General features: G+C 35.5%; 2 protein-coding genes across 2 annotated transcripts; both read right to left on the reverse strand.

Annotated features, from left to right (window-relative positions):
- Positions 1–2,368: 2,368 nt before the first annotated feature.
- LOC132640596 (F-box protein At5g07610-like) lies at positions 2,369–5,163 on the reverse strand. Its single transcript, XM_060357236.1, has 2 exons — positions 4,939–5,163; positions 2,369–4,014 (listed from the first exon to the last, which is right to left on the reverse strand). The coding sequence occupies exon 2, from the start codon at positions 3,833–3,835 to the stop codon at positions 2,624–2,626; it is 1,212 nt and encodes a 403-aa protein (XP_060213219.1). The 5' UTR covers positions 3,836–4,014; positions 4,939–5,163; the 3' UTR covers positions 2,369–2,623.
- A 13,202-nt stretch (positions 5,164–18,365) lies between these two features.
- On the reverse strand, positions 18,366–18,881 carry LOC132639260 (uncharacterized). Its single transcript, XM_060355720.1, has one exon. The coding sequence runs from the start codon at positions 18,879–18,881 to the stop codon at positions 18,366–18,368; it is 516 nt and encodes a 171-aa protein (XP_060211703.1).
- Between the last annotated feature and the right edge of the window lie 561 nt (positions 18,882–19,442).

Below are 19,442 nucleotides of genomic sequence, written 5' to 3' on the forward strand. Positions count from 1 at the left end.
TAAAAATAGAGGCGAATCCAAAATGTAAACTTTATGGATTTGAGTTCACAATTCTACCATGGTTAATTTGATTTACTAGGTTAAAAATCAATTATTTTACTTATCCAGTAATTTTTTAACACATATAAGATCCAAGCCAGAACTACTGGGCTCTGATGAAGCCATAACTTACTCTCTATATCCGCTCCAGATCAAGAAATATTGCCCGGTACGTAGAGAGGCAAGCATTGTTCCATATTCCCTTCTCCTGCAACAATAGAAGGCAACCCAAATTGTAGAACATAAAAATCTGCGGGACAACCAGTACTGTTAAACAATTGAGGTAATGCACATGGAATATCAAAGTACTAATAAACTTTCTGACCGGCGTGATGTCCAAAATGTTGCTCCATTGAAGTTCCATCATAATTCAAGAAGCTCAAATATGGTTTTGGGAGCGGAGCTCGCGGTTGCCTCTGGAGTGTATAACTCTATCTGGTAAGTTTGTTTCCGGCAAATGCCAACACTAATAACGTTCTACTGATCAGGTGAGACATTGAATGGTCATCTAGTGAAAGCTTATATGAGCTTGAAAGAGTAGTTAACTGCTTCCTAGTAGGGTTGGGTTGGGTTACAGACATAGTAATCCTGCTCTCTTCGTGGTTAGCAACATTGACCACTGTACAATTGTATCTGTTGAGTAGTATATGAACTCTCTCTTTCTCTCTTTCTTCATACCGTTTCCCCGTTGAACCAAAATGAGGTCAATTAAGAGAAGCTACTCCACTGGGCCTTCGGAAAGGGCCTTCGGAAACCACAAAATGAGGTCAATTAAGAGAAGCTACTCCACTGGGCCTTCGGAAACCATTGGCAGACTTACATCTCAAAAACACTATTATTAAAAATCAACCAAAGGATGAACAGGTGAAAACGAAGGATAGCCAGAACAGTTAGTTACTGAAGCCAGCAGATCCTGCATTGCACTTCTGCAGACATTTCCAAGATGGCTTAGGTCCAGAATGGGCTTAATTCGGTGCTTTTGTTTCATTGGCGCCTGTGTTGCTCGAACTTTCCAGAAATGACATAGCACCCGTGTAAACACACTACTTTTGGAGGATCCGACACACAACTGATAGCACTTTGAACAGTCCGAGCAACATAGACTGGCGTAGCTGCAGCCTTTGCATCAGCAACACTGTCACAATTTCCAACATATACTTGCACTAGGTGAATGTAATCTTGCAAATGCCCTATATTCAGCATATGAATTTCAGCAAGTGGGTTTTACCATAACAAATACATCATTAACATATATACGCACCCATAAAAATTGAGGAGACACCTGAATGTGTGAGAAGAGAAGGATCAGCCATAGATTTATGAAACCCAAAGCTATGCTATGAGGCAGCAAAAGGTACAAATTACATGGAGCTTGTCTCAATCATTATATGGGCTAACATAAATGACGAATTCATGTTTTCCCTGTCTTGCAAACCTTATACCAATACAAAATGCATCTGCATCTTATCCAACTTAGCCACTTCATGGCTCTCAGTCCCACATATGGTTTGTTGCTGTGCAACCCTTGCTTCGCCATCTGAGTAGGTAGTGGTATACTATTATAAACAGTGCTAAATTGTATTGCCGTAACAACTCGCCTACTTAGTAAATAGTAGGGACATTGTAGGAGACGCAAGTGATTTTGAACTTCATAAAGTTTGCGTCATTGATACCAATGGAGAAGGGCAACTTAGCTCATGGTATCAGCCAAGGCAGAACATAATCTTCTCCTATGATGTTATTGGCAAGAATTTCGAGGAGAGGATGTGATGTTGCAAAATCAAAGCACAAACAGCGTGGTGTCAAGCCTTGTAATACTTGCAGACCCTATGCCTTGTAATACTTGCAGACCCTATCTCTAACCATTGCAGATCAATTTACAAACTCATTACCTGGTGATTCCATGTTTGTTTTATTAGAATAACGGGGATCAGAGTTGATCTTATCTATGATGTAACAGAACTTTCTGTTTGTGTTGTCACCTATATTAAGCTATCAGCTAGAAAGTGGATTATGTGCAAATTCCTGCATAGCAGAGGAATTGAATTGGGACTACAAATACAAGTCAGACACCTCATTAAAAAATATGAGGTATTTGAATGTTGTCAATACTGCAAGTATTTCAAATTTTATATAATACGCTTGTAGGCACAGATGTCGCATATATAGTTTCGGATAACACTCACCATTTCCTTTTAGTTTCCTTCTGATAATGTTTTTACCTCTTGTCAGAGGGCTTGTGTTACTCGAGCTTGGAACTTTCAGCTGAAGCATATATTGGAGGTTTCGCACATTTCAAAAATTGTTTCCACAGCCTTTGTTAAGAAACTTTGAAAGCAAAGATGGATTTCATTCCCCTCAAGCCTTGAGTTTCAACCTTCTATCGTGACCTTCAAGAAATAAAAAGGTGACCAGCATCTTATGCAATTTATTTGACTCAAAGTTACTATTGCAGCCTTCAGTAGAAAGAAGAAAAAAAGATGAAAGAAGGCTCAAAACAAAGATTGTACACCCTGAAGTGCTAAATTCTGAATGATTTCACACAAGATCGAGCAACAAAAATTGTCACACATTTCCTATATAACTATAGGCCTATGCTACTCAGTTTATTTCCTATCCAGAATGGGTTCTCAATGAGATGATAATCTCTCTTTATACCATTGAATGATCGCAGCATCTCAGCAGAAGCATATACTGGCAACTTGCGTAGCTTGCTGCAATGATTATTTTTAAAGCTAACCAATATAAGTTGGCCTGGTATGTAGAAGACCAAATACGGTTCCTGATTATTCCCTTCTTTTCTTGTCACAACAGAAAAGACAGAAAATTTAAGAGAAAAAAAATCTCTAGTACTATAAACCATTTGTTTAACACCTGCAACTCCATGAAGATCAATGCGATACTTTAGGCTCCAAGATGAGTAGTCATGTCCCAATTCAAAGATGTCAAGTTGAGGCCACTCACTTACTGAGGAGCCAACAAGATATAAATGCTCATCTACACATCCAAAGTAGTATTCTATATCCATTTTTGGCATTGGATGAGAGTGAAGAACTTCGGTATCATCAATATCAAAATAATAAAAACTACGTAACGACATTAATGTCCAAAAGATTGCTCCATTGAAGAAAACTCCCTTACCATAAATGTGTGGGCTTTGAAATGGTTTTGGAAACTGAGCTCGACATTGCTTCCACAAGTTTGTCTCTGAAGAGTATATCTCAATATGGAAAAGGCTAACATTAATAACTTTGTAATGAAGAGATATTGAATGATCAAAGGCCAAACTCATGTCAAATGAAGTCATAATTGGTTTTGGAAGAGTAGTAAATTGCTTTGTAGTTGGGTTACAGACAATGTACTCGTTGATCCATTTCGCTCTACCTACTATTTGTTTCAGACGGTGACAAACAATTAAACCACCACAGGAATTCAAAATTTCGACACAGTCACTGGGATCGTCTTTGACAAAATCAATGACTCCACGATGGATCACAGTTATTGCTTCATCTTTGAGGGAAATACAACAAGGGTCTTTGGGACGAGACAACACCTGTAGAATCAGTGCACTTGGGGAGGGTTCAGGGCTCCAAAGGGAAGAAAAATAGGGATTAGAAATGAGGGACGTCCAACGTTTGGAAACAAGTTTGAACCTAAACAGAGGTCTTGCTGGAAGGAAGAGTAGAATCTTGGTTACAAGATCATCATTGCCTTCAATTTCTTTTGCAATACGACACACTTCTTGTTCAACTGTAGCGGTTTTATGAGACTTCTTGGCACATTTATATGAAGCCATAGCTCTTCACTCACAAAGTTCCTTTCTTACCAAATACTTATAAATTCCAACAAGGAACCTTCGATATTCACATCAGAAGCGTTAAAGAGTTATGCTCAAGTATGTGTTCTGATCCTGCTTCAAAAGATTACAAAAAATGAAGGGTCGATTTTTCTGTCTTTATTTGCCAAATCCACCTCCTGCAGTTTTAGCCATCAAAGACGAAAATGTAATGAGCTCAAGTGATAACCCAAAAATGAGCTAAATAAACAAGAGTAGAGGAAGCACAGTATTATAACACGTGGACACATAAGATTAAATTAGAGGTAATGAGGTTCAAGAGTTGTCTTTGCGCGAGGGATCCTATAACTACTTTCTGGAGAAGGCATTGAACAATTGGTAACAACTTCCTCCTCTTTAATGTTCTTCTTCCCCAATTCTGTTTCTCTCTTCTCTCTCATCTATCTTCTTCCCTAATCTTAGTAGGCGTTTGGCCATAGAAACCAGATATTTTTCACTTTATTTGGAATTATGAAGTTGTGTTTAGTTATAGTTTTTGCAAAGAATAATTAGTTGTTTGAATGTACTAAAGTTGAGGGGGGGGGGGGGGGGGGGGGTGAAAACAGGAGTTCAAGTTGTATTTGAAATTTTCATGGTCAAATGCTGATTTTCAAATAAAGTGAAAAAAAGTTCCGAAAAAAGGTGAATAATTCTCATGGCCAAACGGGTCCTTCCTCTCTCTCTCTTCTTCAAATATTATGCCAAAGATTCACAGCTGTTTAGATGGTTCATTTCATTTTCTGCATTCAGTGTGCAATTTCTTTTTTTAGTTAAGAGAAAAACCCCCAAAATATGTCCCAAAATACTGTTTAAACAGAAATGAAACAGAAAAACCCTGAGGGAAACGAAGAGTTCATTCCGAATGAAAACTGAATTTGATTTAAGACCATTAACTAGGAATTAGGATGAACAATCTAGGATACAAGGAAAAAATGCAAATCAAATAAAAAACAATACTTAAAACTAGACTAAACTACAAATCAAATCTAAAAAAAGAAACATACAAATGCATTAAACTACGAACAAATCAAAAAAAAAAAAAAAAAAAAACTAGGGTTCCACACCTGTGCTGGAAATTAGTGTATGGTGGTGTTGATTTCGTCCGAAAATACACAAATGCGAATTTGAAGCAACAACAATTGAGTCCCAGAATTTTATCTATATTGCAAAGTCTTAAATCAGCCCCACCAAGTTCCGAACCCCCTGTTTGGATGGTGGTTTCCCATGGTTCATTAATGTATAGTTTTATAGGAAATCATGTTTGTTTACATGGTTCTTAAAATTATGTGGTATGGTGTTGTAAACTCGTGGTTCATTTCATGGTTATATAACCATGAAAAGTTTCAATTTTTGAAACCACGGATTTGATAGTTTTTCCGTGATTACGTATTTCATTTCTCCATTATACCCTCCACCCTTCACCATCCACCCACCCTACCCCACCCTCACCCTACCCCCCACCCCCACCCCACTCCCACCCTCACCCACGCTACCACTCACCCCCACCCACCCCCCGCCACTCACCCCAACCCCACTCCCGCCCTACCACCCACCCCACCCCAACTACCCCCACCACCCACTACCCCTCACCACCGCCCAACCCCACCCCACAACAACTCACCCCCACCCTCATCCCACACTACCCACCACCCCTACCCACTACCTCTCACCACCACCCAACCCCACCCCCACAACCACTCACCCCCACCCTACTACCCACTACCCCCACTCTCATCTCACAATCACCCACCTCACACCACTCACCCCTCCCCCACCCACTACCTACTTATTTTTTAAAGTTCCTATTTTATTCTTTACCTGAGTTTTATTAATATATATAAATTATTTCTAATTAAGAGTTAAGGGTATTTTAGTAAACTTACAAGTTATTATACAGTACCATACAGTCAAACCAAACAATACAAATGTTATTAAACCACAACAAACGATACAGTCTATCCAAACATTGTATTCATTAATACAGTACAATACAATACAACACCATACTGTACCATACCATACTGTGCATTAATGAACCACGGGAAACAACCATCCAAACAGAGGGGAAGAGGTAAAACTCACACAAACACAACTTTTTAAAATGATAATTAAAAAAATTATAATTAGTTTATAAAAATTACATAAATACAACTTATTCAAAAATTTGACTTTTTAATTATAAAATACAATTTCTTACATTCCTAAAATATCAATAATACTCAATATTAAGAGTTACTACCATTAATGCATCTATTAACTTTTTACTTTCTCTTTCTTTCAAACCGTTTTAAAAATATTTTTTCTTTCGTTTCCTCCTCTTTATTCTTTTTTTTTTCATTTGATGAATGCAATTATTTTTTTGTGACTTAAAGAAATTTATTTAAATATATTAACATTAAGAAAAGTACATGAAAAGATATGGTATATGGTATAAGAAAGTACATGAAAATATACCTGATATGGTATATGGTATATAGTATGTGGTATAAGAAAAGTACATGAAAATATACCTGGATATGGTATATGGTATATGGAGATATGATATATAGTATATCGATGCACTCATGCACATATATGCATAAATATAGCATGTAGTATATTATTTTTAATATATGTTATATTAACATTTGAAGGCTAAGTTCAAGGGGAAAGTGGAAAAATCTTCAAAAGACAACTTAAAGGTACATGTTTAGTATACATGGTATATGTATATTGTTTATGTTAAGAATACTTAATATTATTGCCTTCATCATATTATTAATGGTAGGTAGGAAAAGAGAATTTGTAGGGACAAATAAAGGAAAAAATATAACCTGTATAAATTGGTTACCATATTTATACTAAATTGACCATATCTAAAGAGTTACGTATATTATTTATGTCAATTATACTAAATATTATTGTCGTCATCATATTATTAATGATAGGTAGGAAAGGAGAATTTGTAGGGACAAATAAAGGAAAAAATATAACCTATATAAATTGGTTACCATATTTATAGTAAATTGATCATATCTAAAAATTTATGTATATTATTTATGTCACTTTTGGTCTTCATCATATTATTAATTCTATTATTAATGCTAGGTAGGAAAGGAGAATTTGTAGGGACAAATTAAGGAAAAAATATAACCTGTATAAATTTGTTACCATATTTATACTAAATTGACCATATCTAAAGATTTTTTCCTTTTATCATTTATAGGTATTTTGTAGATTTTGTAAATTAAAAAATAGTTGTAGGTATTGTAAATAGTTGTATATTTACTACTCCCTCTGTCCCAAAAAGATTGTCCTCCTTTCTTTTTTAGTCTGTCCCAAAAAAATTATCCCCTTTCTATATTTAGAAATAATTTAACTTTATGAGATGATTTACAGCCACACAAATATCTAAGGCTTGTTTTGAATCACAGAGTTCAAAAGTCTTCCTTTATTTCTTAAATTTTGTACCAAGTCAAAAGAGGACAATCTTTTTGGGACGGAGGGAGTAGTATTTTTGTAAGTTCCCCTTTGAAGAATCACTTTTTTGCACGGATTGCCCTTCTTTTAGGGTGGTCTTTAAATTTTGCGCCTCATATTTGTGGTCTTTAAATTATGTCCCTCATATTACTGGTCTTTAATTTTTTCCCTTCGCATTGTAACTCTGAGCGTTCACGCATAAATCATGAGGTTCTGAGTTCGAACCCCCGCTCAAGCATAAATTAAAAAAAAAATTGCAAGGCAAGGTTTGGGTGGCCTGTATGCCGGACCCGGCATACACTTGTTAAGGAATTACTAAATTTATGCCAGACCTGGCATACTCATGCCTTATGGGTAGACTTGGCATAAGTATGCCGGGTCCGACATAACTTTGGTAATTCCTTAACAAGTTTATGCCAGTGGGGGCATACTTTTAATGGGCAAACTTTTATGCCGGACCCGGCATAAACTTGTAAAGGAATTACCAAAGTTATACCGGACCCGACATACTTATGCCAAGTCTGCCCATAAGGCATAAGTATGTCGGGTCCGGCATAACTTTAGTAATTCCTTCACAAGTGTATGCCGGTTGGGGCATAGCGAAATTTAAACTCTGCCTTGCGATTTTTTTTTAAAATTTTGACTATGTGGGGGTTCGAACCTGGAACCCAATAATTTTAGCCGAAGGGCAAAATTTAAAGATTTCAAATATGAGGGGCAAAATTTAAAGACCACCCCAAAAGAAGGGCAAGAATTCTAAATAGGGGCCACCCTCACTAATTAGAGCCCGTTTGGATTGGCTTATTTTGTGCTTTTAGGCCCAAACAACTTTTAAGTCATTTTGTAGTGTTTGGATAAAGTAAAAAAGTGCTTTTAAGGACTTGTTTTTAAGTCAAAATAAGCCAAAAACTATAATTCCTAACTTATGGCTTATGCTTAAAACACTTAAAATAAGTCCATCCAAACCGGTTCTTAAACAGATTTTAGCATTTTTCTGGGCCGCGAAAAAATGGGTCATTTGCACGATTTCCCTTCAAAGGCACTGGTCTTTAATTTTTTCCTCTCAAATTGTTGGTCTTTAATTTTTGTCGTTCGCCTAATACCCCGAGGTTCTGGGTTCGAACCCCAGCTCAGTAAAAAAAAAAATTCGCAAGCTCGAGGTTTGTATCAAAATTAGGCCTTAAGGCAAACCTCTACCTTAAGGCCTAACGTTTGCCCAAAATTAGGCTTATTCGGGCAAATGTTAGGCCTTAAGGCAGACTTTTACCCAAACGTTGCCTCATAAGGTTCAAACCCTACCTTAATGTAGAGTTAGAATCCAAAACTCTGTCAGGTGAATCCAAAACTCTGTCTTGCGAATTTTGTTTTAATTTTTGACTGAGCGAGAGTTCGAGCCCGGAACTCATAGATTTTTAGGCGAAGGACAAAAATTAAAGACCAACAATTTGAGGGACAAACATTAAAAAGACCAGTGCCTTTGAAGGACATTCCGCGCAAAAAATTGGAGAAAATTGGGTCTCCTCCGTTAATTGCGAGCTTTAGTGGGGAGTAGGGGAAAATTGTTTTATGTATGTCACGTGTATATCTTGTATATTGTATGTCACGTGTATACGACATGCAAGTCCATATAACCTCCGATCTTCCTCCAATTTATATGTAGTCTCTTTAGATGTTTCTAATAAATTACAAGCATGCACACTTAAAAATAACAATTTAAATTTTATAGCCAAAATGAAACTTCAAATGGGTCTTTGATGGTTGTCTTCAAAAAATGAGGAAAGAAGTTGATTAGGCGAAGGAACTTTGGGTGTTACGAAAAGAAAATAGAGCTGAGAAGATGAGGAGGCCATGAGAGTTTTGCTTGAAAATCAGAGAGACAAGATAAGAATAAAGAGAAGATAAGAAGAAAGAGAAAATCTCTAAAATTCCTAGTTTTGTGAATTTTGTTAGAGGTTGTATATTATGTGAAGATTTTTTTTTTTTTGGGGTTTTCCATCAGGTATCCGTTACCCGCGGGGCCCGACTAATCCGGATTCATGCCGGGTAGTCCCACTTTGGGGGGCAAAACACTCCCTAACATTGGTGACTCCGTACCCAAGGGCTCAAACTCGAGACTTTGGTTAAAGATGGAGTAGTACAAGCCACTACACCACAATCATCGTTGGTATGTGAAAATTTTGTTGTTATGTTATGAAAGTATAATAGAAATCTAAGTTATTAAAAATATGAGTTTCATTTCGTCTATTTGTATAAATGTCCAGGTGACATTTGCACAAGGTGAAAGGGGCTTTTGATGGTCGATGGTGAATATTTGTCACCAAGCTAAAAGATATTTACCTATTCCGAAAAAATTCTTTGTACGTGATAAAAAACTGTCTTTTCTTTTATTTTAATTTTATGGTCAATTAAACATCGTGACATAAAATGGATGAAGATGATTAATTGAGAGTTCAATATCAAAATGAAGTCTTTTTTTCTTTTTGCAAAGATCTAAATTAAGAGTGTAAGAAAAGAGAACATATCAACATATAGGGCATATATTGCACTATATTAGTTTAAACTTTAAACTAAAGCTCGTTCTAACGGGCATTAGCAACAGTGAACCCATATAGCACATAAAATACATCTGTTACATATAGTCTTTTTAATCCCAACCCAACAGTTGTCTCCCCCATATGGTAAGGTGTTGCCGTATTACATGCACTCTAATTGGCAATCTCATTTATCGGGTCCTCGAGGATACAGTCACCACAAAACGTTGGTGAGTTAATTAAATTTTAGTTTGTACTGTTATGTGATTGTTATTTTAATTTCTCACAAAGTTACTGATAAGCATACAGGCAAGGGGTTTACACCGTATACACCAAATGGAGATATAGATGTAAAGGGCGAGATAGGTTAGCCATCGACTGGTAGATGAGGGTGGTGCTAAGGGTTTACACATTTCAGGTAATCATGGTGCAGCCCAGAAAATAGGAGTCACAAGAGCAAAATCGGTGTATAAAAGCTAAACCGAGCTCGTCAAATATGGTACAAAAGATTGTCAAACCCATAGGATTAGGAAAATTTGACTAAATGAGAATGCTTAATTACTATTTGAGAAGATAATTGGTGGAAAGATGAATTTGAAATTAAAATTAATTGAATAAAAAGTAATCGATGCACTTCAAACATACGAGTATAATTCTTGGAGAATGAATAAGTCAAGTCAAGAATCCACCTATTGAATAACCAACGATTTTGATCAATCAATCTTCGTTAAAGTATGAGTATTTTCTTGCAAATACATTTAATCCTTCTAAATTCTAATTCTTCTAAAACTATACTATTTTCAGTTATACAACAAAAGAAAGAACAAGATGTGAAAGCGGCGTTCAATGACTTCTTATATATAGACAGAAAATATAGACTTCTTTCGAATATCTAGTATACCAATTCTCAAGTTAAAGTACCAATACCTTCTCGTAGATAAAATTAATATTCAACCGAAGAATGTCCTACAATGAGTCAAAACAATGGAGAAATTGAAATATGTCTTGCGATTTATAAATCAATAACTCCTCAAAAAATCGACTGAACGCATGAGATAAAAGGTGAAGTGATCACTAATCAAACTGCTGATTTCATCAAAACTCAATTACAAAAGAGTTACTCCATACTTGGAGAAAATGTAACCATTTATATACTATAGATCAGCAAGTTCATGATCGAAGAGAATAAAAGATAAGATGAAATGACTTTAAGAAGAAACTCCTAACAAACCTTCATAACTTAATGTGTGATTGTATGTTTGAATTCATATTTCAATTTGTTCGTATTGTAATTTTACGACTAATCATCTTTTATGTCAAATGTGTGATTGTTGTTTAGAATTTGTATTTCAATTTCGTCTTACTGTTCATTTATCGTTCAAATTACTTGGAAGTCAACAACGGATGTTCTTTGATCCCTTGGCAACTGTTTTCCGAATAAAGGAGATTATTGTAGAGCTCCTCACTACTTCAACCTTGTCCTTGTTGAGGTTATCGTGCTGCTTCCTTACTTCTAAAATCTTTTTTAATGAATAACAGTGTATTTCTTTATCTAATACATTTTGAAGTTATGGAAATATTTATTTTTGTTTGTTTAGGGTTCAGATAAGAAGACTGAATGTCAACTCTCAATGCTGGAACGGATGTTTGCGCAAGGTGAAATTTGTTAGTTTTACACTATATAGCTATAAGTGTTAGAAAACAATGAAGAATGTTAAAAAAATTACTGAGATCAAAATTATTACATCTATTGCAACGGGTTGTCCATAATCTTGAGCTAGACTCATACTTCACTACAGGATCAAATCAAAACATCAGTTACACACTCAATTCATAAATGTTAAAAACCATTGAAGAATGTCTGGTTATTGACAGGACTGATTTAAGTCTCCTTCTTGATGCTTTGTTGTCCATACTATGTCTTAATTGATTTTCTTAATCATCCTACTAGCAACACAGCATCCAAATTGATATCCAATCATCCTACTAGTAGGGCCTACTACTCCGTTTGGAGTAGAGCCCGTACCGCAGCAAGAACTTATCAAAAAGTGGTAGTGCTAAACGCAAGGTTAATCAAACTCAAGACACAAAAGTGTGTCAATTATTTGTTGCTTGGGTGGGAAATCACCAGGATTTTGATGTGTCATATATTTGAATATTAAAAGGTGTATTTTCTCAACCTTAAGATGAAAGGTGAATTTTAATGTCAATCGGTTCGGTTTATTTGATAATGGATAGCACTTTCTTCCAAGTTAAAACGAACAAGATTAAATCAAAACATCAGTTACACACTCAATTTCATAAATGTTAGAAAACAATGAATAATGTCTGGTTATTGACAGAGGTGATTTAAGCGTTCTTCTTGATGTTTTGTGGTCCATACTATGCCTTAATTGATTTTCTTACTTCAAGCATAGGTGGATTAATAACATTAGTGGCTTAAAGCCGATTTTTAGTAAGAGGTCTATGTCTTTTCATACTTGTATTGTTTATAGTGTAGTAGTTTCAAAATATATAAAGTCTTCAATTTCACATAGTAATATTATTGCTATTAATTATATTAGAAAGGATTAATTAATGTCAATAAATGTTAACCATGTGTGTTGCAATACAATTCGTTGAATGTTGTTGTATAAAATTTTATTTACTAATATGAAGATGTCAGTTTAGTTCAAAATTCTAAAATATTTCTACTATAAAAAGTAGGTAGTTTTTCTTTATAATCCATTTTCATGTCAATATATCATGTCACTTATAACCATAAATCATGTTACTAAGTGTCATCCTTAATTTCCCGCCTCTATGGCAACTAAATATTTAGCACATCACCTTTATATACTCATTCATACACAATGTACGAAGATTGAGTAGAGAAATTACTTCTTGAAGACAAATCTTGAAAATCTCCATTTTAGAATATTCTAGAGTTCTCTTGAAATAGAGCTAGTGATATATTCTTGTGGTTGTGGAATGGTTACTTGTGAATCCAAACCAGCTGTAAAGCTCCTTGATTTTACAATAAGAATTTCATGGTTACAGCAGCACAGTGAGCTACACTTCGTTGCTTCTCAGAAATTAGAAAATGGACAATTGCTTTGTCCTTGCCTTATAAAGTGATACAGATTCTTTGCTGCCTAATTTTATTTTAGCCTCTGTGAACTTGACCTTTTTTTCTTTCTATTTATAATATAAATAGATAGGGATGCTCGTGCTGAGCACGGACTCAACGTTCTGGGTTAGATGTCCCAATTTCTGTAGACAACAACAATTCACAAATCCGATAATTTAGAAAGAGAATGACAAGTATATGTAATTATGAAAATAAAGTAAGTTAAAAATATAATCCTATAGGAATAGGATGGCGACATGCACAAAACATAAGGAAGCTTACTAAAATTGATCCGCTGACACCAATTCAACTCTAAGAACGAAAAAGATGATACGACTCTGCATATCCTTCTCTTTAAAATGTGCTTAAATGGGAGCATAATGCCAAAATACATTTTTCAATGAATACTAACTGAAATTTTCCTCAATGCCTTTTTCCTTTTTCCTTTTGCTGTAGAAGTATCTCATTACCGGTGCAAAGACCAAAAGGCACAATCACCTCACACGTATATCTTTCAAGACATGCCACTAATTATTTTAATTTTCCCAAAATGGAGGAAGAAGATGCAACATGTTACTGGGTTGAATTCCACACCTTTTTTAAGCTGACATTGCAATCTCAGTTCGATCATAAGATACCATTTCAAACTTTCCATCACCAATGTTGCAACCTGAACTTATTATAAACAAACCGATTAGTTGTAGCCTCTTATTGTGATGTTATAAAATATTCCTTTTCCTAATTGAATTGATTCATCTAAAAAAAATCCTTATTTACACCCTTAGTCATATATTTAATGCTTAAAATTCAAAGACTGAATGTCATTGTACAATTTTTGTTGAGCGGCATCTTGAAATAAAAGAAATGTTTACATGGAATCCTAAAGTCATTTTCTGGTGCATCAATATTTGATGTTACCATTTTAGTTTGAGAGGTGAATGCAGGATGAAGAAGGAGAAGGGAGAACCAAAAATCATATCAGGAGAAAGCATACCCAGTTCGAAGGTAAGAAAGGATGGAAAAAATAGACATAAATCACCAATTCTTGCCACATATATATTGAAATGGCTAAACAAACCAGAAATGCAGCACATCCCTATTACTCTCTATAGCAAGAAAGTTGTACGGTTGAAGTTTACCCGTAGAAGATGAAGGTTGACAATCATTGGTGTAGAAAACTAGGAGGAAAATTTGTAAGAAGTAATTAATATATATCAACCTCACATAGAACATGTATCTCAATGTAAAGGAAGGTCGACTATGTTCGGAGCCACAACTTATATCATGTATTAGTAGTGTACACATAGACTCCAAAATTAGTTGCAGTCCTGAAGTCACTTTGTACTCTAATCAAGTACATAAAATGGTTAAATTTCTTCTCATCGGACCAATGCAGATATTTTTAGTAGTTTGTGCAAATGCACAGTTAAATATGTACATGCTCTCAAAAACTTATAATAGCAATTCATTCAGTTGAAGCTGCCTTTCACTTAGTTTAAAGTAAACACAATATGCATTTCAAGACAGAAAATGTAAGTCTCCATGCAGGTAATATATTATTCCCGTAGTAGAAATTACTAAATTGCGAGCTGAAATAGAATAATGGAATACCTCAACATGAACTAAATTCATCTATCTGAGAAAGTTTCTCCCTTAAGCTATGAGCCTATCTTATTGCATCCATTTCCTCAGGAATGATATACCAATAATCATGTGAAGCCAGTAAGTATCCATCAACATCTTTTCGTACACTACAACTTTAATATCCCAGTCAATGAAATATCATAATCATCTATAAGTAAAATTAATGTAATATCATAAACTTGTAGTTTATCGAGGTAGTATGAAGTTCATCCTTTACCTCTCAACTATGAGCCACCTATAAATCCATTGAAGAGAAGCATTTATATTTTTAATAAAGACCTTGCCTAGTAAATAAATATTATGGTATATGTATAGTTGTTGGCTTATATAAAGTCTTCAAATTTTAGAGTAGTCACAATTCTATCTGTGTGTTTGTTCTACATGTGCTCGCGAAAACTGAAAGTGATACCGGATCAAATCATCCAAATGGCTGAATCAGGCACCTCTTTTTTAAATCGGATTTCTACTAGTTTGCTTCTTTAAGCACCTCTAAGGATACTTTATTGTACAAATATAAAAGAATTTGAGACGATTACACTTTTCGTTACTGCATAAGTAGCTCATGTGGAGATCAAGGAAGAGCATGTTATACATCAATTTAGAAGCTCTTAGATAAGTGTAAAGACCCATATTCCAATTACTAACAGAAAAGTGCAAGAAACAAAAGGAGATATCGCAGAAAATTCTCACCAAAGGGAGGAGGAAAAGAACAAATGTGAGAAATTGTGGAAAGAAAGAGAGAGAAAATAACACTTGTACATCGATGAGGACAAATCAAGTACACATGTATACTTTAGTGAATATATCTACTTCTTTGGAAATGAGAGAATTACTGATTTACCCCCACTTGGATTCGTAATTTCATTTATGCTTGTGTTCATCCTTGTTCGGCCTTTCAGACTGTCGTTTCTAAATGTTAGTAATTTCACAGGCCTCTCAATTAATTGGTGCTGACATGAAATGCAGTTGCTTCGTCTTACCAAGAAAATCATGGATGATTGGCCATTCCTCAACATTGTTTTAAAAGCAGTGTCAGGACTCGCTCCGGGGCTCGCCTCGGGGCAGGGCAGTGGCAAAACGCCCTGGGGCTAACGTGCGGGGCTTAGTTCCTATGAGGCTTACGCCCTAAGCGCCCAACCGTACGCCCTAAACACGCCTAACGCCCAGGGCTCGCCTAACAGTTCTTACACAAATTATATTTTAAATTCTTTAATTAAAATCATTCACCCTCATAATTGTTTAACAAAATAATGATACTTAATAGTTTTTCATCTATAGAAATAGAAGATTGGGTGTAACTCATATAACAAGTCATAGTATTGGATATTTACTATTTGAGAACGTCGTGAGGGTGAATATCACTTAATTTTTTTAAAAAAAAACACATGGCGGAATTGTACATTTTCACTTGTCATTGGTCATAAGTCCTATGTATCAGAATTATCATATAATTTTATATTTTGTTCATGAAGAAGTTATGTTTTAATTGTAATATTGATAAATTTTATTGATTATTTGCTTATAGGGAGATAAAATAAATAGTATGATAGTAATAGTGTTTCAAGAAACTACGTTTTTTTCCGTGTTTGAAAGTTAAAATGTTAGAATTGATTTGCATTTCATAATAGTTTTTATTTCATTGTATTGTTTATACTTGTAAAATTATGTTATCTATAATTACAAGTTATAAGCGGTGTATAATGGATTGCTTTGATGATTTTTTTGTGAGGATCCGCGCGCGCGCGCACACACACACACACATATATATATCATTTATTTACAGTTTTCTTTTATTTTTTTATGTAATTTACCTATTTAAAAATATTTATTGTAATTATATTATTTTAAGAAATACTAAAAAATAAATACCCATGGGGCTTACGCCTCGTCGAGGCGTATGTAAAACGCCCCGCCTTACGCCCCTGCCTTTTAAAACACTGTTCCTCAACACTTCATAAGAAAAATCATAACTTGTTGTATTGAACCGTAATCGATGAACGATTTAAACTGCTGGAAATTAGACCCGAAGAGCTTTAATTTGATATATAGTGCGACCAATAACTCTTTACATGTTGTGAGGTATGTTCGTTTAAAGTTAGGCCTTGTGTGTAATTATTTGAAACTTTAGTCCCTAGTGTAATTTCTAACTTGATTTGGCCTAAGGCTCTCCTTACACCCTAAATCACTTAAAATACACATCATATACTTATTACCGTGCCCACATGATATCCTTCATATCAGTCGCCCTCATTCACGCCCAAATTAATTTAGTTAGCACGTGTGAACCTCTTAATATCGTTTGAATCTTTCAAAAAGAATCTGAGGGCTACAGTCATCCACAGGTGCAGCCTCTATAGGAGCCCGTCGACATGCAGGTTAGACTTTAGTAATATTTAACTTTTTTAATATCCATCAATATTAGTTTAAAAGGTACTTATATTCTTAGCTTAAACTTTGTAGCTTCCTCTGGCGCATGCAATGGAGTCTATAGATTGTGATACCCATCCAACGAATACTTTTGAGACATCCAAGAGTGTGGTTCCTTTAGGAGATACTGTCGAGGACCTCATAGAGACGCATTGCAGACTTTAATAATACTTAGTTTATTCAGTATTAGTTTAAAAAGTACTTTTTTTATTTAAGTTTCATAGTTTCCTTCAGCATATGCAACAAAGTCTGTAGACTGAGAGACCCGTTTGTCGGATACTTCTGAGCCATTCAGGTGTGCATTTCTTTAAGGGGATCCTGCACAAGACCCCGTTGAGACGCATGGTAGACTTTAATAATGTTTGATTTATTCAATATTCATTAAATACTAATTAAAAAATACTTATCTTTGTATATGCTGTCTTCGGCGCATGTAGACTCTTCTGCAGATCCAGCTAGCCATCTGACCGAGCATTCCGTTGTTCTCGATGATCTTCCTCATCCAGATAGTCCCGATGTTTCAATGATTATGATAGTTACGTTGTTTCTTCTGAGTAGATAAGGGTGTGCTCACCCCGATGATCATGCCTTAAAGTGTCCTTTGATTAAGAGGATATGGGATTGGATGACCCTAACAATGACAATGATGGTGTGGGTGGTGGTTAAGGGCGGATCCAAGTAATGGTCAGGGGTTCACCCGAACCCGTTGAGCTAAAATTACCCTATATATACGAAGTTAAAGTTATTTTTAATGTATGTATAGTAGATGTTGAATTCCTTTAGCTTCTTTGGTTGTTTAATACTTTATATTTTTGAAACCCCTTAGTGAAAATCCTGAGTTCGCCACTCATGGTGGTGGTGGTATGACTATTATGCCGTCAAATAGGTTAAGGCAAACAGGTTGTGTCACACATTTATGGTTTATATATTAGAAATTAAACTAGGCTCTGTACATATATTTAAACTAAACTTTATGTTTAAATTGAACTTTATGTTTTTTTTTTGGTCGAAAAGGAATTTTTATTTCAACCAGTTGGAAATAGTTACACGGCCTACTCTTTGGACTATAGAGTCAGGTTTGTCCATAAACATACTCTCTAATATACTCTACCCACTGTCCATTATATCTCAGGCTCAAGAATTGTTCCTGGACAATTTCCCTCAGTGTGTACATCATATGACTAGCATGGTAACTATTTAGAGTATCTAGGACTCCTTTCCATTTACAGTTTTGGCCAATTATATGTAGCAGTAATATTATTTCTCTGACCCTTGTTGTCTTCTCTTTTCGTTGTCGTTGGAATCTTCTGTTATTTCTTTCCTACCAGATGTGGTCGACTACTGCTGCAAATACAATTCCAAGGACTATGCATGTTGAATTTCTACCTGTAGTCCGTTGTGCTAGCCAAGTAATCTCTGATTCCCAAGTGCCAATCTGCCTGTTGATCCCAATCCATGTCATAAGAGTTTTCCGGATGAATTGAGAGTATGAGCATTGGAAGAATAAATGGTCCAAGTTCTCTTCCACATCTGTTTCACATAAAACACAGTTCTTTTCCACTTGTATGCCCCATTTTTTAAGTCGATCAACTGTTGCCAGCTTTCTTTGTATGGCTAACCATAGAATGAATTGGTGTTTTGGTACCAATCCCTTCAACAATACCAATTTCTTCCAATGTACCTTTGGCCAGGTTGGCTGAAGGGCTCTGTAAGCTTTGCTTATTTTAAATTTCTCCTGGACCTCGTGTGAGTTTAAGTCTTCAAGTCCCGTGATCAGCATCTTCCTGGCATCAAATGTTTTTCTCATAATCCAACTAGCTTGTTTGGGAGTCTCCATTTCCTGCAGGTCTTATCTCTTGATATACACATTGTGTACCCAAACTACCCAGAGTCTATCTTTTTTTTTTTTGCCAGTGCTCATAGGAGCTTAAGGAGAGCTGCTTTATTCCATAAGATAGAGTCTATGATGTCCAAGCCTCCTGATGATTTAGGCTTGCAGAGTGTTTCCCAAGCCACAGGGGCTTTTTTGCTACTTTCAGTTGTTCCCTTCCAAAGAAAAGTTCTGCATATTGTTGTGATCTGTTGATGGACTTTCTTGGGAATTAAGAACACCTTGGCCCAGTAAGTTTGTACTTCAAACAGTACATTTTTGATAAATTGCAACCTTCCAGAGTATGACAGAAATCTGGTTGTCCAGCACTTGATTTTGGCAACTATCTTGTCTATGAGTGGCATACACTGATTAACACTCAGTTTCCTTGAGGATAGAGGTACACCCAAATACCTGAAAGGCAATGAACCAGCAGTAAAGCTCAACTGATGTAGTATTTGATCTCTGAATTCATTAGTCACTCCAGCCATATAAATGCAGCTTTTCTCCATATTGCCTTAAGTCCTG

Source organism: Lycium barbarum, chromosome 5 (assembly GCF_019175385.1).
Source record: "Lycium barbarum isolate Lr01 chromosome 5, ASM1917538v2, whole genome shotgun sequence".
Classification (NCBI taxonomy): domain Eukaryota; kingdom Viridiplantae; phylum Streptophyta; class Magnoliopsida; order Solanales; family Solanaceae; genus Lycium; species Lycium barbarum.